Source organism: Aotus nancymaae, unplaced genomic scaffold (genome assembly GCF_030222135.1).
Source record: "Aotus nancymaae isolate 86718 unplaced genomic scaffold, 86718_ANA_hifiasm-v0.15.2.pri h1tg000106l, whole genome shotgun sequence".
NCBI lineage: Eukaryota > Metazoa > Chordata > Mammalia > Primates > Aotidae > Aotus > Aotus nancymaae.
This window is the reverse complement of record NW_026988521.1, coordinates 4,698,892-4,721,276: the sequence shown is the minus strand read 5'-3', so window position 1 is coordinate 4,721,276 and position 22,385 is coordinate 4,698,892. Positions and strand designations below refer to the sequence as shown.

At 53.2% G+C, this 22,385-nt stretch overlaps 1 protein-coding gene across 4 annotated transcripts in view; it reads right to left on the bottom strand.

Annotated features, from left to right (window-relative positions):
• SHANK2 (SH3 and multiple ankyrin repeat domains 2) overlaps nt 1-22,385 on the bottom strand; it is a 648,778-nt gene that overhangs the window by 22,687 nt on the left and 603,706 nt on the right. For 3 of the 4 annotated variants that reach the window (XM_064370277.1, XM_064370276.1, XM_064370279.1), the window contains 4 exons: nt 10,518-10,653; nt 9,917-9,997; nt 9,633-9,641; nt 8,259-8,279 (listed from right to left, as the gene is read on the bottom strand). In XM_064370277.1, coding sequence (XP_064226347.1) covers nt 8,259-8,279; nt 9,633-9,641; nt 9,917-9,997; nt 10,518-10,653 — 247 coding nt within the window. The remainder of the gene's footprint in view (nt 1-8,258; nt 8,280-9,632; nt 9,642-9,916; nt 9,998-10,517; nt 10,654-22,385) is intronic. The other variant, XM_064370278.1, reaches the window with a different exon arrangement.

Sequence of the window (22,385 nt, the reverse complement as noted above, 5' to 3'; positions counted from 1 at the left end):
GCCTCTGTCACATGCATTCCCACCAAGGCACGGGCTCCTTCCCCAGACCTTGCCCTCAGAGGCATGTGGAGGGACATAGAAGACCCTCCACAGCTTGGCTGCCTTCTTGGAAGCGCTCAGCCCACCGAGGGCTCCTCAAGCTTTTTAGACCATTTCTTTCTTTTCTTTTTGTTCTTGTTTTTGTTTTTTTTGAGACAGAGTCTCACTCTGTTGGACAGGTTGGAGTGCAGTGGCATGATCTTGGCTCACTGTAACCTCTGCCTCCCAGGTTCAAGCGACTCTCTTGCCTCGGCCTCCCGAGTAGCTGGGATTATAAGTGCATGCCACCACGCCCGGCTAATTATTTTTGTATTTTTAGTAGAGATGGGGTTTCAACATGTTGGCCAGGCTGGTCTCAAACTCCTGACCTCAGTGATCCACCCACCTTGGCCTCTCAAGGTGCTGGGATTACAGGCATTTGGGCCTTTTCTTTAGTGGAATTACTTTATTCTTACTAATGGGATTTATTCTTGTGAGGGTTGACTAAACCGACTTTTTGAAGCTTTTTTTTTTTTTTTCGAGAGACTCAGAAATGTGGTTTCTTTGTAACTGTGATGACCAAGACATGAGGACCTGCCACCCAAGGCAGTGTGGGTGTTTAAGAGGCCAGGGCACTCAGGGGCCCCCAGATGTTAGTAAGTGTCGCAGAGGGAAGTCTCCACTTATTTTCCCCGAAGCAGAAACTTCCCATTTCCTTAAAAAAAAAAAAAGAAAGCCAAAGTTCAGTTATAAGGGATCCTTAGCAATTAACAAGTTTTTAAAAAAGGACATTTACAGCATTTTTTTTAACTTGAAAACTGAAGCACATCCTGGAGGTATCCTGATGCCTTAGCTTTATCTCAGGGTGTTCGGGCTGGCATAACGGTGTGTCTAGGGCTGTAAAAATCCAAGTGCCTGGGCTACTGAGACCTGTAGTTTGGTCTTCCAGTCCCGATGTGCATTCTGGAAAAGGTGACCCCAGCTGCACTTCTGGGATGTCACTGGGTTGGGACAAAGCCAGTGTGGTGCCTGGTGGGTTCACCCCATTTTAAGCCTTTGAGACAGCACTGGCCTTACTCCCCAGGAGAAGCAGGCCATCTAGAACATTCTGCCTTCTCCTGGTCACCCTAAGCCCACTCTTGGTGTCTGGTGGCCCCCCATGAAGTGTATGCTAGGGTCTTGCCTAGACTTTGAGCCCTAAGGCCATTGTGAGAGTCAGAGCTGATGAGAATGCAGGGAGGAAGGCCCACATCTCCAAGTTGTTCTTCAAGATGAGGTGGAAATTCCCTGTCATGGCAGTTTCTCATGGGGAGCTGACCCACAGGCAAAGCTCCCAGAGCCACAGAACTGCTCAGAGTTGTCCAACATGAAGGCACCGGCCTCCTGACGAAAGCCCAGACCAGAGGTCCCCACAAGAGGAAGTTCGGGGAGAGGAAATGGGGGTGTGCCAGTACCTCAGAGCATCTAGGCATAGGGGACTGCCACATGGGATGTCCTCCGAGCCGGGCGCCCTGTGATGGCCCCTCAACCTGATGAGCAGCTGAGATGTACACAACTCTGACACCTGTGGACACTCTCATGGTAGAGTTGGATGAGGGGCCTGTTTCCAGTCCTGCCCCCACCAGGCCAGAACCTCAGGACAGTCTATACTTTTTCTTCTTAAGATGGAGTCTCACTGTCACCCAGGCTGGAGTGCAATGGCGTGATCTCGGCTCACTGCAACCTCCCCCTCCTGGCCTCAAGCAATTCTCAAGCCTCAGCCTCCTGAGTAGCTGGGATTACAGGTGTGTGCCACCATACCCAGCTAATTTTCGTATTTTTAGTAGAGACTAGGTTTCACCATGTTGGCCAGGCTGATCTCGAACTCCTGACCTCAAGTGTTCTGCCTGTCTCGGCCTCCCAAAGTGCTGGCATTATAGGTGTGAGCTACCGCACCCGGCCATACACTTTTTTAAAGAGTCTTCAGACAAAGAGGGGGAAGCAAAGGAAGGAGAATGTGCAGCAGAAGTTATACGGCTGCCACGCCCAGCATGCTTACCATCCGGCCCTTCAGGGAGGTGTTTGCCAACCTCTGGCCTAGACCATGTTTCCAGTTGTCAGCAAAATGCCAAGTGTTCACACAAAGCAAGAAAGCCCTTGCCCCATGGTGTCCAGGCAGCCAAATTTCCCCCTGCAGCACTCTTTCCCTTCGTGGCCAAGTCCAGCTGATCAGGCCTGCAGGCTCACTGGGCCCAGTGCTGCATCCCTGCTCACGCATTCTCTCTGTGATTCCTGGACTCACAAGCCCTCCTGGCTGTTTGACGAGGGTCATGCCCCTAGTGGATGCTAAGCATCTGCTCCTCAGGGAACTAGTCAGGCACGGTAAGAAACCCGATTCTCATCTCACTTGGCAGTGGGGACATTCTGGCTGGACGTGTGACCCAGTCCAGAGCCGTGCTGTTCTCACCTGCAGTCAAGGTCCTCCTCTCTTGCCCTCCTCAGCCCAGCTCCTCTGGCTGCAGCAGGTGCTGTGTGGCTGTCTTGTCTCACATTCCCTTTTGCTGGGGTCCCTGTCAGTCTCCCTGGGCTGCAAGTGCTGGGTCCACCTGCTATGGTCCCAGCAATTTGATTCCTCCAAGGAGCCTTTCCCCTCCAAGGGCTGGGCTGGGACTCCTTGGATGGCTAGGGTTGAATTTGTTTCTGAGCAGGTATCTCCACCTTGGCCTCGCCCGTCAGCTTGGCTACTCCCCCTTGATTCAGGATCAGGTGACACTTGGGTGATCCGCTTTGGCCGGCTGTGACTTGGAGCTGCAGCTTTCTGTCCCTAGAAGCGGGGGTGCTGGGCAGTGGCTGTTCAGCTTTGCCTCAGGTGAGATGTGGCCACTGGTGGCCCTAGAGTATTTTTCTCCAATGAAATGGGTTGAGATGTGTCTCTGGCATTGGGGAGTTATGTCCCACAACTGTGGTGAGCCAGGGCACTGCAGGGTGGGACACCCCTGGACATGCTTCCTGACAGTGCTGGCCTCGGCCCCTCCTCTGACCCTAGTGGAGGGTGAGGTCTGGGTGGGGTGCAGCAGCATGTGCCTTTATGAACATGACCAGAATGGGTGCCACCAAGTTAGGTGAAGAGTCGCTGGGGCCTAACGAAACATCCCATGGGGGCATTCCAGGTGGTGAGCTCTGGGGGCGTCCGCAGAATCCAGCTCGCCTGGTACTGTGCACAGCTGCAGACAGGGAAGGTTGCCTTCCTGGCTGCCACCTGCCTGTGCTCAGGCCTGGACCCATGGAGATGCAGGAAGGCCCATCCCAGGGGGGGAAGCCCTGGGCATCCGTCCTGGCTGGACTTCCAGGCTATGATAAGCTCAGAGACTAAGGTGGCAGCCGGGGCTGAAAAGCCAAGGTGAGGGAAAGTTGTTGGCGCTGAACACTGACAGAGGGATCAGATCCAGAAGATGCAGGAGGGCCGAGGCCCTGCAGGGGAAGGCCTGGGCGCAGGTGGGTGTGGGAAGGCTTTGGCCAGGCTCTGCTGTGCTGTTAGGCCACGTCTGGGCACATCAAGGAAGGAGGGACTCTTGAGCATAAGAGCTTTCCTGGGATTACAATTTAAATGAGCCGAATCCTTGAGAAGCTCCCCTTTCCAGCTGGGCCCTTCCAGAAGCCACGCATGTTTCTTCTGTATTAACAAACCCCACAGCTGATGGGGTTGGTTCACTTCCATTCACTACACACTGAGGGTTCACTGCCAGGCCTCCCCAGGGCACCGCCTCGAATCCTCACGTGCCCAGATTGAACAGGCTGCAGGCTGCAATTTTAAGACCTCAGGGCCTGCGGCAGGCATCATGCCAACAACACCCCATGTAACTGTGTGCCCAGGGTGAAGGAAAGGTGTCCTGGTCAGTAATGAAAATCATCCTTGAATCAGGTGGAAGTTGGGGCCCATCATCTCATTTCTCATCCTAATGAGAAGCTGGCTGTAGTAGAGGGATTGTTGCCACGTTGAAAGGAACACATTTCAGGTCTGAGATGCATAAGGCCATACAGGGGCAAACCATGGGACCAGGTGGGAGCTGGGGCTGGTGTTGGGGTCTGCCCAAGCCTTGTGCCTGCCATGTGGATGTGCTGCCCTGTCCTGGGCCCTGGTGGGCAGCAGCAGTAGGAGGCTTCTCTGGCAATGGCTGGGTCACCTTTGGCATGCTCTGCCTCGTCCAGGAGAAGCACTCGGTGGGGTGGGCACCCTTCCCATTATCCTAGTTGCCCCATTGGAGGGTGGGGTTGGTCATGTCATTGAAGGTGCATCCCTCCAGCTGTGGCCACCTTGACTGTGGACATCTGGCCTCTGTTTTAAACCTTTCCTTTCTTCCAACCCCCAAACAAATGTTCTTTTGAACCAGAACATGTGAGAGCAGCTGGGCTTGTTGGGCTGGTAGGGTCAGTGGCTAGCATTCCTTTTTAAGTTAAGAGTTAGTGTAATTCAAATGAAGAGAGGGGAAATCCTGCATTGCTCCCTCACGGGGGTGCGGGTCCCCTCCTGGCCCTTGCATCTTGGGGACATGGCCAGTGGGAGCGAGCTGGCCTGACTTGCTCAGTCCCTGTCTTGGAGAACTTACACCAGGATATGGAGACTCTCCAGAAAAGCCACTGGACTGCAGATTCCTGCTTCTCATTCTAGGCTCCTAAGGATTATGCTTAATTTATAAAAGCTCAGAACTAGGTCTTTCTTCAGGGACTCTGGATGAAGGGGATTAGTGAATCCGGCCCCTGGCAGTCTTAGAATGAAGTGCTCAGTGTCTGAAAATGATCCTCAGACAGATTTGAAACTGTCAAATCCCAAAACACTCTAGTGAGAAGCTGCTGAAGATGCTCCAGCAGTCACCCGTGTTTCAGCCGTCTGAGCAACATGCATTTGCTCTAGCAGACACACGCGATGCTGACCAGACACTGGAAGAGTGTGCTCTGGGAGGGGAGGTGGTAGGTTTGTCACTTGCCTGCCCTGCCTGTCACCAGGGCCCCCTAGCCTGTGAGCTGACTCTGGACCATGAGCTGAATTCAGCACAGGTTCCCCTGAGGGGGCAGGAAGCAACGTGCCCTGTGCTAGAGAAATCTTGCCACTGCCCTGTATCCTCAGCGAGTCACAAGGGAGTCACCAAATCAAGGAGTAACACAATCCCGGTGTCCATACTGAGGCCAGGAGGCCCAGGACCACACAGGCACCTGGTGGCTGAGTCTCCTGGTTCCCCAGGTAGGAAATGGGCGCTGGACTGAAATGATGCTAGGTCTGTTGTTCAAGTTCCTTTGCCTGTGGCCACGCAGCAGGCTCAGAGCCTGGGAGCCAGCCCCGTTGAGGAACAGAATACCCAGCTGTTTCTCCATCGACTCTTCAGAACCTTCTGGGGAAAAAGCAGCAGACCAGACCCTGTTGAGGACTGCGTGGGGCTGCTGCAGCTCTTCAGCTTTCCTAGGACCCAATTCATCCTCCAAGATGATCCGGGGACCCTGTCGGTTCTCAGTCACTGCTCTCTCCCCTTGTGTGAGCTTGAAGTAGTTTGTCCACCTCTCTGGAGGTGCAGTGCCATTGGGTCCTGTCTCTGGGCGAAAGAGTACAAATGTCACTCCATTTCCAAAAGGAAAACACACATCTGTAGCACCAGATGTTAGAGGACAGAGCTGCATGTGTTAGAAGCAGCAGCTGGTGCCAGCTGGCCAGCCTCTTGCTTTAATCTTCCAACAAGGCAGTGAAGGGTGGCAGTGTGTGCTTGGACCCTGGTGGACTGGTCCTGGCCCGCAGGCTCTGAGTCACATGCTTTCCAAGGGCTGGAGGCTGGAGGTGTAGCCAGAGGTATCTGGTAGGTGGACGCCACAGTCCCCTTCATGTGCCGTGGGGGCAAAGGCCCATTCTACCCACTGCCTAACAGCCGGCTTCTGCCTGAGCCCAGCACAGGGTCTGGGAGCTAGGGCAGGTGCTTGGAAAACACTCAAAGACTAAACAAGGATTTTACAGATGGAGAACTGAAAACCTGGGATCACTAATAAGCAGGGTAAAGCTAGCGGGGGCAGAGTTGGGATTTGAGGTGCTTTGCCAGGGCTGTCAAGACAAATGACCGCACACCGGGAGTCTTAAACAATGGAAGCGTCTCCCTGCACGGCCCTGAAGGCTGCAAGTCAGAGGGCAGGCTCCTCCGTAGGGTCTCAGGAGAATCTTTCCTGCCTCTCCCCGCTGCTGAGGCTGCTGGAAATCTGTGGTGTTTCTTGGGCTTGTTCCTTCTTTACAAGGACACATCACTGGATGTAGGCCCCCCGCCCCCCGCCCCGCCAGGTTCAGCATGCCCTCTTCTTGATTACATCTGCAAGGATCCTATTATTTCCAAGTAAGGTCCCATTCGCAGAACTTTGAGGGCCACTTTTCAACCCAATACAACTGCAAAGGCCTGAATTTTGTTCCACACAGCCTTTCTGGAGTGTGATGAGTGCTTTTTCCAAGGTGAGGTCAGTCTTCCTAGAGACAGGTGGAGGCAGCATGAGGGGCCTGGCACATTTGCCACGCACCTGCTTTGTGCCCCGTGCATCACATGTGTACCCTTGGGATGTGCTCATGGTCTGGGAGGCAGGGACTCTCAGCATCCCTCGGTGTCTTCAGTCCCCAGCAGGATCCCCCAATGTGACCAGGCTGGGCCACGGCTGCTGGTCCCTTTGGGGTCCTCCTGCCCATACCCCCACCCCGTTATATCTGGGATTGGGGTTCCGGGGCATTTAAGCTCAAATTTGTAGCCAGTTTCTCTTGCTCAGATGGGAGGTAAATCTCTCTCGGGCTCCTGCCCATGCTCTGCATGAACTCTGCCTGGCCGTGCAGGCTGTGACTTTTCCTTCGATACCACCCTGGGGGAGGAGGGTGGGATGGACGGGTGCCTGCACCCACGGCGGCTCAGCCACCTGAGTCCTGAGCTGTTCTCCCTGACAAGGGACTTCTGTTGTCCCTCGCTGTTCTGGCAGCTGGGTTCCTGGGCACCCAGGGTGGGGCGTCTTCCTCAGGTAGGTGATGAATAGAGTGCCATTTCCGTGAGCTGGGGTTTAGCCTTGGATTGAAGGGGCATTCACATAGAAACGTAATTGCACAACATAGAAGAGTATTCTGTACCCTGTGTGTCCACCACATCCTCGGTGCAGCAATGGGGCCTAGAAAGCCTGGTGGGATTTTCTGGGCAGCCGCAGGATGCTGGTGTAGGCCCTGGGCTGCTGCACAGAGGCTGCTGGGATGACATGGGCAGGGGCGGTGGGCAGGGACAGCCAGGGGAGGAGGCAGTGGTGGTTCTGTGCCCACTTCAGGATCCATTCCCAACTAACGTGATTGGGACACAGTTAAGATGTGCCTTAGGGCCAGTGCCTCTGGCCAGGTGCTAGGGTCCTCCCAACTCCAAGGGATTTGTGGCTGGAAGTGCTTTTTGTTTTTTGAGACAGGGTTTCACCATGTTGGCCAGGGTGGTCTTGAACTGCTGACCTCAGGCAGTCTGCCTGCCTCGGCCTCCCAAAGTGCTGGGATTCCAGGTGTGAGCTACCACGCCCAGCCGGGAGTGCTTTTAGTTGTTGGGGGAGCTGCATCCAGCAGGAGGTGAGCAGTACCCCTGGATGTGCTTGCTGCTGTGGAAGGGGGAACCCGCATCTCTCTGGGGCTCACAGCCACAGTGACTGCCAGTCTCCCACCCTATACCAGCCCTGGGTGTGGAGTTATAGCCAAAGGGCTCACACTGCTCCCTTCTCCACCCAGTTGCAGGCACAGGGCAGCCTCTTGGGGAGTGGGTGATTTCTGGGCATTAAAGGGAGGCAGTCCCTGCATACCACAAAGGGGTCGTGGGGGTCAGGAATGCAGCCAAGGGCTCTGCTCATCTGCAAGCCACCCATCCAGGCAGCCCTATGTGACTCATTCCCCTGGGAGGCCTCACAGACAAAGCTTGGAGGCCACCTGGCCAAGACAGGCTCAGCTGAGACCAAACGGGTCCCAACAGCCTCACGGTCATGACAGTGTGGACACAGCACAGCTCAGGGAAGAAACACAGGACACACTGGGGAAACACAGACAGGAGAAGCCAAGCATAAAGGACAGACAGGTGGGTGTGCTCCAGGGCAGGGGCTCCTTGGGCAGGACCCGGCATGGAGAAGACAACACAGGTTTTGTGGCACACTTGAGACTTCACGGCGTCACAAAGGAGGTTTCTGTTCCACAGGGGGTGATGGGCAGGGGGCTGAGACAGACACTGGGCCTCCCTTACCCTTCTTCTTCCGGACCGAGGCTTGCAAACAGAAAGGGGAGCGTCGTGAGCCACCAGGACGCAGTGCCCGCCCGCAGCCTACACTCGGGCCTTGTCAGCTCAGGGCACCTCAGGAGCAGGCTGGGCTGGCACCAGGGCGGTGGGCAGGGAGCAGGGGCCGTCTGGAGTGCTGCAAACGCAGGCTGTAATATCCATGGAGCAGCTTTCCCCAGACCTTGGCTGCCTGCACAACTGTCCTGTCTGCCCTGGTCATTAACTTACTGCCTGGCAGTGGAAAGGGGCTTTCCTCCTTCCTCAGTGCCCCTCGTCTCACCAGCACCATGCCAAAGTTAGGGTTGAGTTCTCAGAGCAGACTTGAGCAGAGGAGGCGGGATCAGCCTTTGGAGCGCACCTATGGCCCTTCTTGCCTCATTCCTTTGTCTCTCAGCTGAGCTGAGCTCATGGGCGCACCCCTTAGAAAGATGAGAGTTGCTGAGCTTGTCCCTTTGGGGAGTCCTGGGATGGGCCCCAGTGGAGAGGGCCTGGAGGCCGGCCATCTCCTCCGTCGCCTGTGAGGCTGGGGCACATGGAAGTGGGTTTCCCATGCAGGACACTGCTGGTTCCGGGTAGGTCTGGGTGGGTAGGGCAGCGCCACTGCAGGGCTGCTATTTTGTAGAAGACTGAGGCCTCATGCCCGTCCTGACTCCAGCCCCACAACCTTGTGAGAGGCGGCCTGGCCAGCCTCAGTGCCCTGGGCCCAGGGGGGATGACTGCTGCTTTACTGCTGTCGCAACACTTGCTACACCCCCTCAGGAAAGCTGCCTGCGCCAGGAGTACAGGGAGGATGGGGCCTGTAGTGAAAGCATCGGCGGGGGGCTGGGCTTTTAATCCCCCGGGCCAGCTGGACTGGACGGTGGGCCTCGGGCAGAGGTTCATTTCTGTGCCCACATAAGCTGCCTTCAGTAGCTCCAATTTGTGCTCTAGTGGAGCAAGCGTTTCCACCCACACGCCATCTCTGTGCATCTCAGAGCCACCCTCTTTCCAAAGGTGTCCCTGGGCTTCATGGTGACTCCCCTTAACAGGGTCCTGCATGGCCAGCATGGCTGGTAGTTGTCCTTTCCCAGTCTACAAGATGGAGTTAGAGGGCCAGAGCCTCTCTCTGTTCCTTGTAGACCTTTTACAAAGGTGCCAGGAGTTCCTAAGCCTGCTGTGCAGACCAGACCACTCTGCGAAGCCCACACTATCTACACAGATCCCCGGGGGCTGGAGCCTTCTGGTCTGAGCCATGTGGGGAGGGGCTCCCGCAGGCCTCCAAGGCCTAGGCCGAGGTGGATGTCGGTGGGGTGCCCTAGACAGCAGGGGGAGCTGCTTTGGGGACCCAGTGGGGCTGCTTACCTTTATCCACTAGTGAGAGGCCCAAAAATTCAAAACAAAACAATGTTAGATAAACAGAAAAGAGGAAAGGAAGGACTAGCAACAACTCCCCGCGAGGCTCCAAGGGAGGTGCACACGTGGGGCTGCTGGGCATGCAGGGGCATTCCTGATACACGTCTGGGTGCAGGGGCAAGGGGGTAGTGAGCAAGCATGGAGTCATGCACAGCCTGATGCTTTGCAAAGGGCAGCTCAGGGACAGGCATGGTGACAGTACGGGGCTGGGCTGGGCCGGGTGTGTGACTTACCGAGCTCCTCCAGCTCCGAGGTCATGGACTTGGAGCGCAGGGTGAGGGCTGTGGTTGGTGCTCGCTTTGGAGGTGGGGGAGCTGGAGGGCAGAGGAGAGATGGTGTGAGACCCCAGCCCATGTTTCCAGACATGGGAATAAGGCCGGTGGTGGCCCAGTAGGCTGGCAGGTGGGTTTGTGGGCTGTTTGGCCATGGTGGTCAGGGGCTGTGCAGGTGTGCTTAGGATGAGAAAGGACAGGTGCTCAGGAGGGTCTTGCCGTATCCCTGAACTGCAGTGCAGAGCCTGCCCTCTCATGGGTGGGCCTGGGCAGGCAGAGGGAGGGGATGGGACACCGACTGGGAAGGCAGTGGAAACCTGCAAAAGGGACTCCTGCTAGTGACTAACAGGGCATGCCTGGTGGGGCACAGATGGTTCCGGCAGCCTGCAAGCCCCAAGTCAATGTCATGGGCTCTGGTGGCAAATTCCACCAGCCTTGCCCCTGTGCCTGGGCTCTCAGAAGTGTGGGCTCAGCTGGAGAGAGGGCCCACCAGCTGTCCTGCCCACCCCCACCCACCCCCAGTAGGGCCCCAGGCTGCAGCCGGGCAGTGTGGGGTGGGTACCTTTCTTCCTGGCGGTGTCGTCGGGGTCCAGATTCCTGGTTACTGTGACCACCTTAAGGACCAGGTGATTCCCTCCCTGTCGGATCATGTTCACCACCTGCCTGTGGCCGACTTTGACAACGTTCTCATTGTTAACCTGTGGGAAGGTGGGGAGAATGGCGTCAGTGAGAGTCAGCAGAGAGGAAGACAGCTGGCACCCACCCAAGGCAGAGACAATGTGGGCTCCTACAAGGGGGCGAATGCAGGGAAGCGAAGGGAGTGGGACTGTCATCTTGTTGGAAACAAAGGTGCTTTTGGGGAAACCAGAATGAATGTTGCTGTGATTGTGGAGGTCACTTAACTGTGGCTCAGGAGGCTGGGGCAGGCCCGTTGGGGCGGGGAGGCCTTCCTCTGACACTGCAGCTCTCCATTGAGTCCTCCGCAGCTAATGCTGAGGAATGGCTGATTCCTATTTAACCTGAGCATCCTTAAGTGCTCACTTTTACAGGCCTGGGGCAATTTTCACAGCCACCGAAAGACTGCCTGCAAGGAGCCTTACAGGCAAGTTCCCGGGCTGGGCTGCACCAGGCTCTGCGTCCTCACAGGAGGAGAAAATGTGGTGCTTAATTGCTTCTCATATATTCTGGGAATACACATCACACTGACGTGGCCCCTTTCCTCCCACTCCCTCCCTGCTCTCCCGCTCCAGTGGCCTGAGAAAGCAGAGAAGCCTGGCCCAACAGGGCACTCACTGAGTGGGGGCCCTGACCTGTGTCAGGGGCCAGCTGCCACAGTGCTCCTGGGATGGTGGGTGGCAGACTGGGGACCCCTAAGGCTGCCACGCTGTGGCCTCTGCCCTGTGGTCCTTTTAGGAGCCTGTTACCTCCCCTGCCCCATTTGTCCTCTGTGTGGCAAATGTACCAAGCACGGAAGCAGGAATGGCCTCAGGGTGCCATCACACAGGCAGAGGCGGGGCTGGGCAGTGGCCCCTCTGCTGTCCACTCCTCTCACCTCCCTGAGCAATGCTGAGCAGGAGATGGCCTTGTTCTCTGCCTCCCAAGCCCATGCCACGCCCAGAGGAAACCCAAGTGACAGAGACTGGAACTGGGCAGGTGACTGGGCCGACACTGCCCACCCTGGCTACTGCAGGAATAACCCTTAGTGGTTTTCAGATGTTGCTGTGAAAAGGCCCTGGGTTCATCCCTGCCCATGCAATTGAGCTCCACAGGGGGCCTCTGGCACCATCATCCCAGCAGCTCCTGAATGGGAGCACAGCCTAAGGGCCACTGTCTCTAGGTGACAGCAGGGAGGAGGAAGCCCGGAAGGTGAAGTTCACAGCTACTTTACACACCATCTTCGAACAAAGAAAAGCACCCTGATTGTAAACAACAGACAAGAAGCCTTGAACCCATGCCCTTCATCAGCCACACTGTGGTGTATGCATATTCTCCTTCTGCTGTGGATTATTCAAAAGCTAAACATATGGTGTACCCACAAACAGAAAACTTATCAAAGCCTGTGTGCTGCTTGCTGGATTTTCACAAATCCAATACCTGTGCAAGAGATGAATAGAAGCAGGTACCGCCCAGCTCCCCGTACTGTTGACAGGCCCAGGACTGCCAGTTTCGGTCACTTCTGAGATGGCTGCTCCAGGCAGAGCTGCGAGAAGCCCAGGGAGGACACAGTGGGGCCAGGGCAGTCCCCACGCAGCTGCTCTGCAGTCTCTGCTATGGAACTAGCCCATTCCCATGCACCTGCCAGGCCTGCCTTGTTTCAGCAGTGAGTATGCAGTGTCCTGAGAACATCCTCGGTCCTGGGCCCACCGGACAGCTGGTCACCCTGCATTGCCTCGAAGATGTAGTCTTGGGAGCTGAACCATCCTACTGGGGCCTTGGGAGAGAGGCCCACCTCCAGCGGCAGTGGTCTTTGAAAGGTGACTCCTGGGGGCTGTCCCTTTTACTGAGGCTCTCAGAGTGTAATTAGGAAAGCAGATGGCTTTACAAAGTAAAGGAACCGGACCAAGGAAGACAGTGCCGAGATTCTCGCAGGGCAGACCTCAGCTTACAGGACCCTCGCTGCTCTGGCTTGGACAGGCAACAAAACACAAGCCACAAGCTATCAGTTCTCCCCCTCCAGTCAGCACACCCAGGCAGCAGCTGTTTCTCAGAAATTCATTCATTCATTCATTCATTCCAGTGTTTCTGTTCCTGGTGCCACTAGAAGCCATGAGGCACAGGCAGTTCAGCTGTCCCTGCCTCCATCTGTGGGAAGTTTGAGACCTCATTAGGGAGTTTTGGCCGACACACAAAAGTGCACACATACCTTTAGGTGGCTGAGTACCACTTTAGAAGGCAGAGCCCAGTAAGAGGAAAGGGGACAGAGGCCTCAACCCACCAGGGAGGAGCAGTGTGGGCAGAGGATGTGTGTTTGCAGGACAGCAGGTGAACTGGTGGCCGGAGTAGAGTGGGCAAGGAAGTGGTAAGGGGTTGGGGGTGCAGAAAAGGCCAAGGCAGGAGAGCAGGGCCTTGGATGCCAGAGAATGCCGAGGTCTGATGCAGAGATGCCTCATCTCTGCATACTGTGAGTATGAGGTGCCAAACAGACATAGGGGCCACGGAGACATTGGGTTCTCAAACAGATGGAGGGGGCAGGCTGCCCAGGCTCAGGAGCCACAAGGCCAGTGCATGAGGCCTTGGTGAGAAGACCCAGCAGGAGGGAGCCCCCAGTTGCCCAGCACTGGATCCCTGGGGGTCATCCCTTGGAAGGCTGTGGGTAGAGAGGGGAAGACTTGATCCCACCTTGAGATGGGCTGGGACCAGCTTCTTTGCTCTGGGCAGGCCCCCAGTGCCAGGCATTGAGGGGGCTCCAACCAAGAAAGTGGGCATTATTACTTGCTTGCTCCTGCCACCCATCTGTGTGGCGTTCTCTGGATCTGATGCTTGGGGAGACTATGGCACTGGCACAGGGATGGGCCACCAGTCACTGGAGAGGTCAGGCGCAAGTCAGGGCCTCCTGAGGGCTCATGGGGCTGATGGGGACTCTAGCAGGGAGGGTCTGGGGACATGGCTTCGACTGCGGCCTGCTGACCATCACAGCCTTGGGCTCACTCCCTAGAATCCACGTCCTCCAGAATCTCCTGGAGTGCATTTGTGGTGGCTGGATGCTGTCCTTCCATGACCTCGGCCACTTAGGGAGAAGAAGTTTGTTCCTGTGCCTCGGGAGGGTCAAGGGGCTGGAGAGTCGTTTCCTCGGAAGTGTCAGAGGCAGGCATTACTCTTCTCTGGGCAGGAGAGACTGTGTTTTAGAAAAAGGGCCTCTTGGGGAGTGAGCCACTCATGGAGGATTCTCAGGAAGCTTGGCTGCGGGGCCAGGACATTGGTGTCCCCAGCACCTTCCTTGTCTGCAGCTGACAGCCTGGGTGCACGTTCTGGCGGCACTTCCACACAGTCACACTGCCCAGCCAGAGGTGCTCCTGCACGGGGGCAGGTGGCTGCCCAGATGTGATATCTCGTATATGAGCCTGCAGAAGCTGCTGTTCCCACCTAATCCTTATCAGCAGGGCCCCCTGATTCCTGATTCTGTTCCCTATATCCCTCATAGACTTTCTGCAAATGGCAGGAGCTGCTGAGGAGAGCTCAGAGGAAATGAGGCTCCCATGGGCCCTGGAAACACCACTTGGCCTTTTCCAAAAGCTGATGACAAAGAGGCAGGGCTTACAGGGACGGAACTAGGTTTGGAATCAGTTCTTGGGCATCTGACTCCCCTCTGACCTCTGAAATCTGTCTCCCCCAGTCTTCCTGGGTCATGAGTCACTTCTAAACAAAGTTGCTCTGGATGAGCTCCCCTGCAGGCCCAGCTCCACCTGGAGAGCCCTCCCCCCTGCTTCACAGAGGTATGGCCTCTGGAGCCCTGGTCCTGGTGGGCCTGTACCCCTCTGGAGTTAGCATATTGTGGGGTCCAGAGCCTGTGGGGACCCTGCTGCTTGCTGGGTGCCCGTGGGCAGGACGCCTGCCTCTCTAGCGGGGCGTACTCAGTAAACAGCATGGCTTCCTGCCCTGGCAAGCACTTGGGGGCAGGGATGCGGCACCAACAGGGCCTCAAACCATCCACACACATCCTAGGATGCTCCCTTTGGTCCCTATCCAGTGATTACCAAGGGTCAAATCCCACCCACACAGTGCCTCAATCAGTTTTGACGTTGCTGTCACAATTTAAAAAGTACAAGGGCTTTGCATACAAAGTCTAGAATTTCACTTTCCATTGAAAAATCAGAACCCTGGCACTTGGGGAGCTGGACCTCCCACTTGCAAGCGCCATCCTCCCCTGCTGTTAGCTGGGGCTTTGAGTGCTGCTGTGCCTGTCCGCCCCAGCCTCCTGGGCCCTGATGTCACCTTCTTGGCTTGAGGAGGCATTGGATTTGTGGCTCTTGCCAGCCACCAGTGAAACAACACTGCTATCACTGCCTTTGATGCCATCTGTGTTTAGACTTTTGGGAAGGGACGGATTGAACTCTGCACATTGCTGGTCTCAAACTCAGTCCAGGTGACATTCATGAAATTGATTTCTAGTTCCTAGGGAACCTGCAGGTGACTGGTGAGCCATGTATCATCATCTAAGCTACCCAGGTCAGTCTCCTGTGCCAGAGCTTGGATCTCAAAAAAACATTAACCTTGTGCCCAAAGTCTTTCCCCTGCAGAGAGAGAGGGGATGTCTACAGGGCCTGCAACAGCCTCTATCAGCATGCGGAGGAGGCATGTCATGTGGGCCCTGGGGCAGAGGCAGGCATCCACCCTGTCACCATTCTTGAGTTACACTGAACCCTAGATGCACGCCCAGTGGACAGACACAGACATGAGGTCTGGAGGGGCCTGGAGGGGATCCCAACTCAAACCTGGCCTTGCAAAAGCCAGGAAAGTGGCTCCGAATTCCATGTTTCCTATAGAAACCACGCCGTTCCCATCAGTGAGGAAAGTGGCTCCGAATCTCACGCTTTACATAGAAACCACACTGTTCCCATCAGTGAGGAAAGTGGCTCCGAATCTCACGCTTCCTATAGAAACCATACCATTCCCATCAATGAGGAAAGTGGCTCCGAATCCCACGCTTCCTATAGAAACCACGCGGTTCCCATCAATGAGGAAAGTGGCTCCGAATCTCACGCTTCCTATAGAAACCACGCCATTCCCATCAATGAGGAAAGTGGCTCCAAATCCCACGCTTCGTATGAAACCACGCTGTTCCCATCAATGAGGAAAGTGGCTCCGAATCCCACGCTTCCTATAGAAACCATGCCGTTCCCATCAGTGAGGAAAGTGGCTCCGAATCCCACACTTCCTATAGAAACCACGCCGTTCCCATCAGTGAGGAAAGTGGCTCCGAATCTCACGCTTCCTATGAAACCACACCATTCCCATCAATGAAGAGCTGCTGCCATCATCAAGCATGTGGTCCCAGTGATGCGCGTTTGCAATTAGACTCTAAATACCGTCAAGGCACTAAAAATGCCGACTGACTTCCCGAAAGCAGCTGGGCCTGGGAGGCATACGCAGGAGTGGGGCTTGCAATTTTTTGGGTTGTTTAGAGGCTCTGCAAATGAACTCAGACCGGTAGTACCTCCTGCAATGCACACTCGCTCTGCGCCTCTCCACGGTGTGGTTTAGATTCTGTCAAGAGGGCACAGGCCATGAGAATGTGCTACAGGGACCTCCTTCATACGGGACCAGGATACGAGGCCCCCCGGTGAGAACCTGGCTACACTGACAGCCTGTGCCCGGCTCTGACCTTGGGCAATGAGAACCTGTCCACCAGGAGCGCCACAGAGCGCCAGGGCTCATGGGGGTGGATCGTGCCCACATGCTGCTGGGCACACAACTGCCTTGTCCCCCTCAGCTGAGCACAGAGAATCCATCCTGACCCTCCACCCACACTGATCATTCCCAACAGAACGCTCAGCACCCCTCCCCACCATCCCATCCCTCCAGTTGCCCCATGGGCAGGGCTAAGTCCTAGGGAGAGGCAGAGTCTGCCCCTGCCCTACCCTGCCTGCTGATGCATCATCTCTGTGTCCGCAGATACTTGTTCTGGACAGAACTGTGTCCTGCCCAAATTTATATGTTGGAATCCTCAAAATATGACCTTATTTGGAAAGAGAGTCTTTGCAGATACAGTCAAGTTAAAAAGAGGACATCAGGGAGAGCCTAACACAGGTGACTCGTGTTCTTATGAAAAGGGGAAATTTGGGCTGGGCACGGTGGATCACACCTGTAATCCCAGCCCTCTGGGAGGTTGAGGTGGGTGGGTTGCTCAAGCACAGGAGTTTCAGACCAGCCTGCACAACAGAGTGAGACCCCATGTCTACAAAAAATACAAGTTAGGAGTACTGGTGTGTGCCTGTGGACCCACCTACTTGGGAGGCTAAGGCAGGAGGATCACCTGAGCTCTGGAGGTCGAGACTGCAATGAGCCATGATTGTGCTACTGCACTCCAGCCTGGGCAACAGAACGGGGTCGGGGGAGTCTGGATATAGAGACAGGCACACAGGGAGAAGGTGCCATGAAGGCTGAGATCAGGGTGATGCTTCTGTAAGCCAAGAGATGCTAGAGGTTGCCAGGCAACCGCCAGCTGCTATGGAAGAGGCCTGGAAGATTTTCCCTCACAGCCTTAGAGGGAACCCATGCTACTGCCACCTTGATCTCAAACTTCTGGCCTCCAGGGCTGTGGAAGAGCCCCTGTCTAGCTAAAGGTGCCCACCTGCAGTGCTTGGTCACCAGGCCTGTGCCTTGTCTGAACTTCTTGACCACCACCCTGAGGACTGCTCTGTCATAGCCCTCCACCACAGGGTGTCTCTGTCCACTGCCTGCCGAGGCTCACCTGCCCTTGCAGCACAACTCACCTGCCCTTGCAGTACAACTAGTGCCCATGCAGTGGCACAGGTCTCCAGCCCTTGGCCAATGTGAGTGGACACTGATTGGACCACAGCCTTGTCTCTTGGTTGCACAAACTCCCCCAGGGGCCCAGTGTGGGGACACTGGATATTGGCCTTAGAGTAAAAATGGCCCCAAGTTCCATCTATTCTGTTGAGAAGGGGCTCTCAGTACAGAGCTCTGCACTCTTCCTTGCAGGAGCTCAGAATGCAGCCAGCTGGCATGTAGCTCTGGGTCTGAAGCGTTGGTGTGGCCTTTGGGTCAGCTTTTCTCAGCTCCCCCACCCCCTCACCCTGTCTTTCAGCTCTGACTCAGCCCACCCTGCTGGCTACGACTTGAAGCTGAGGACCTGCAGTGGAAGCATGTCTGTGTTCCCCCAGTCCCATGTGTGAAACCTTCACTGCCAGTGTGACAGGGTTGGCAGGCGGGGACTCTGGGAAGTGATTACATCCTGAGGTGGAACCTTCGGGAATGGGATTACTGCCCTTATAAAAGGGATCCTGGAGCAACCCTTTGCCCTTTCTGTCCTTTGAGGAGAAGCTGGCTTTCGGCAAACCACGAAGCCGGCCAGTGCCATGATCTTGGACTTCTGGTCTCCAGAGCTGGGAGAAGTAAGTGCTGTGTAAACCACCTAATCTGTATATTCTGTTGCGGCAGCCCAAATGGACTAAGGACTCAAGTGACAAACAATGGCTCTGCCTACTTACCCAGGACCCTTGCCAGAGCCCCTCCCTTGAGATCTTAGGGACTGGCCTCCTGTCTCCCATCCTCTGCAGATACATATATTGTACCAGGCTTGAGATGGGGAGGGAGGAGGTATCTTGACCAGCAGGTGACCTAGGAGTGACTGGTCTTAGTTAAAGGGAAGCTGGGAGGCAGGGACTGGAGGAGCAGACCCTGGGACTGCAGTCCACCCAGAGTTGCAGTGATGGTGAAGGCAGCTCTGGCATGTAAAGATCACAGGCCCCAGGTGCTGCTACTGCTGCTGTTAGCAGACCCATGGCCAAGGTTGGTGGCTGGGGCCTCCTGGAGGTCCTGGGGGAAAGGGTGTTGTGAGTGGGAACTTAGAGGCATTGCCATGGAAAATGACCACAGCAGCCCTGGGAGGAAGCAGGCAGTGCAGGCTGGAGGCCACAGCCCTCCCGCGGTCATGCTTGTAACAGAGTGTCTGCCCTTCCCCACCCCAGAGTGGTCCTATCAAAACTGTCTCCTTTAGCAGGGCTAACTGGGGAATGTGGGTCCCTGAGAAGAGACTATCTGTCCTGCCTCTGCCAGCCCCCACACCCCCAAGTTTCTGCCACTAGACCCAGCTGTCTGTGAGGCCTCTGGATACAAATCCTGTCCCTCCTTTCCCTGCACCTCCCTCTTCTGTCCAGGGGCTGAGGGAACTCATCTGCAGGAAAAGGGTGTCCTCCAGAATGGGTCCATGTTACTATCTTCTGCCTTTAGGGGAAGTGTCTCTGCCTTGTATGAGTCATGGCACAGTGAGTCCTAGAGCTTACTGGAGTCCTCCCTGAGCTGAGCACAGAAAGGGTGGAGCCCGTGCTCCCAGCTGCCTTCGCCTTTCCTGGTGACTCCATTTTCCGGACAGAAGCTACACAGCCACATGAAGTAGCAGCACCTACTCTTTGCTGCCTCAGAGCCAGCCCCAAGCAAAGAGGCTGCCTCAGCCTCCCCTCGACCATGCTGGTCTTAAGTTCTCATCCTGTTCTGCAAAGTAAACAAGTTGTAGATGAAGGCCTTTCCCAAAAGTAAGAAACATACCAAGGTCAAAGCTGTGCATTGTGTGGCTTTGGGCTTTTGTGCACCTGCTCCCTGTGTGAAGGTGAGCGCTTTAACAAGGCACGAGAATGCCAATAGAGTGTGCTCCAACACCCATCAACACTTCTGTGGGAAGAGTGGGACAAAGGCCTGACTGGCAACTCAACTCAATGTGAAATTAATTGACAAGATCAGCACGCAACAAGGCAGGATTGGAAAATTCAGTTACATTTCCCTACCCAGTTCAACAGGGACAGAAGAAAAAAGAGCTTTAGGATCTTTAGAATTTCCCAGCCTTTAAACAAGCCTATAATCAGTTTAACCTGCAATGAGACGTTGGAACCAGCTACAGTCCTTAAAACAGATGCCAGAAATTGCTCATGTGGTGACACACTGCAGAGACAGAAATGGCAGAATAGGTGAAATGCTTGCTGTTTCCTCATATGCTCAGGTTGGCATCTTGAACTTTCATGGGGTTTCAGTGCCTCTCAAAAAACCTGGGCCTGCAATTCTGGAATGCTGCCACCAGGGAAAGGTATGGCTTGAACAATTGCCAGATTTATAGAAGGCTCAGATAAGTACTGAGGCTCCTGGGATAACTGCCTTGGAGTAGGGAGAAACTGTTCAGAAATCATGGATCCAGGTAACTCCAAAAAAAGAGTAATGTGCCTATCCATGCATCACCCTTACATACAGACATGGAGACATTTACAGAGTGAATCACAGCCGCATCCAGGTAGATGGCAAGAACCCAAGCTTGTCATCAGCCACAGTCCAGGGAATTTCTGTGAAGAATGAGCATACCTGCCTTCCTTTGTAAATGATTCTCTTCTTTGACTTAAATAATTGGTATTTAAAATATCAAAGCTGTACATACACGTACACATAGTTTACAGAAACAGAGTTCCACAGGATTGTTACAATGACACCCCATCACCCAGCCTTAGTTCTCACTCTGAGTCTTCAGCTACTTAATTTTATAGCTATCACTCCGTCTCTGAATGCCTATTTTTGCTACTTGATATTTACATTTTTGATACTATCTATCTGCTGACACACTGTGATGGAAAAGGATGACTTGGCTCGGAGTTTCTGAACAGTGGCACTATGGTGATTTTGGACCAATTAATTCTTTGTTGTGGGTGTACATTGTAGGATGTTTAGCAGTGTTCCTGAATTCTACCTGCCAGCCGCCAGCAACAGTCTCCACCCCCAAGCACGAAAACCAAGAATGTTTCCAGATATTGCCAAATGTCCTATGGAAGGTCAAGACACCATCAGTTGAGAACCACTAATTTAGCTATTTTTAAAAAAAATCCACCCTCCCCGCTATTTTCCCAGTACCACCATCCTCTAAATGTATTTATATCAAAATTTTAGAGTGCCATTCAGGATTTACATCATGACTATGTAAAATCTATTCATAGCTAAACTATATAGTATACTATGATTACTTTGTCTTTTCCTGTACATTTTGTTCTCCCTAGAGCAAAATAATTTTGTTTATTGGTTTTTCTATGTACTTAACAGTAATTCAAATTCAAATGCTTACCTAATTATGTAAATCTCTTCTCAGAATCTTCAAATACATTATCCATTTTAAATTTGTCTTCCTGAAGAAATATTTCCTGAAGAAGACTTTTGATCTGCACTGAACAACAAGGATTAAGTGTTTTCTAGCAGCTGTCTCCATTACTATAATCCTCAGGATTCCTTTGTTTGTTTCTTTCCTGTGTTGGATCTCCTGAATTCCTGTATTTGTTTATTTAGTTAAAAAACCTCATGTTTTATAAAGGACATCCTCCAGTATCTTCCCCCCAAAAGGAGTTTGGAGATAATTTGTTTGAGACATTGACTGTTTGAAAATAGCTTTATCTGTACATTTAATTGGTAGTTTGGCTGGGTATAAAATTTGAGATTAGAGAGTAGGGTAAAGTAAGTGCCTAAGATTAACTCTTCTGCAGGTAACGGCTATAAAATCTGGACAAAATATGATCCCTACCCCCAAACCAACAAATGAGTTCTCTGAAGGTTCTGGAGAGTGAACAAAGACAGGCATATTTTAGATGAGAGCTGAAAATTAGAAGCTTTATGCAATGGATGCAGTATGGTGTGAATCACCTGCAGTTTTTAAAAAAAAATTTTTATTTAATCCAGATCCTGCACAAACCTGCAGTTCTGATAGAAATCAGAGGACACAGCTCAGGGTGGACACAGCTGCTAAAGTGAGGGGAGAACTCCCAAAAAGAGAGGGCCAGAGAAGGGTAGTTTCATGTTCTATGCGTAAATTTTTTCCTAGGTCTTTGGTTGATGTCTGAGCTGTAGGTGCATAGGGAAGATGCAGATAAGCTTGCTGAAAGGCTAATATATCTGAACTGAAATTTGAGCTGCTGCCACTGCAGGGCAGACAAAGATTGCAATTTGAGTCTAACCAGGTCATTATCAGCTAAAACAAAAACATCGACACCCATCAAAGGAATGTAATATAATCCAGAGTTGCCACAGCATAACATTCATGATATTTGGTATACAACACACACTTAGCAAACCGAGAGATAACAGATGTTGGAATTATCAGATAAGGACTTCTTTAAAAAAAAAAAAACAGCTACTGTAATAATACTCAACTAAGTAAAGGAAAGTAAGCTTATAGTGACTAAAACAGGAAAACCCAAGGATATTTTAAGAATTATATGGACTTGTTAAAACTAACAAATATCTGAAACTAAAAAAATCCATCAGATGGGTTTAACATCAGCATGGATATGTATGACAGAGCTAATAGTCAGTGAATTTGAAGACACACCAAGAGAACATATCCAATCCAAAAGAGAGAGAGGAAAAGATTTAAAAAGTAGAACAGATTATTAAGGATCAAAAGATCTAAAAAGTAGAACAGATTATTAAGGATCAAAGCGAGAGTCCCAGAAGGGGAGAAAATTAGAGTCAAGACAGAAAATGAGTCAAAAAATTTTTTGAAAAAATGATGGCCAAGGACTTCCCCGATTAGGTGAAAGACATATATTTATAGATTCAAGAAGCTTGTGAATCCCCAAAAGGATGCATATAAAAAAAAGTCATGCCTAGGCACACTATATAGTCAGTTCTGCTCAAAGTCAAAGACACAGTGAGAATCTTAAGGCAGCCTGAGAAATTATTTACATTATTCACACGCCACAGAAAAATGACTGAATAATTGCAGACT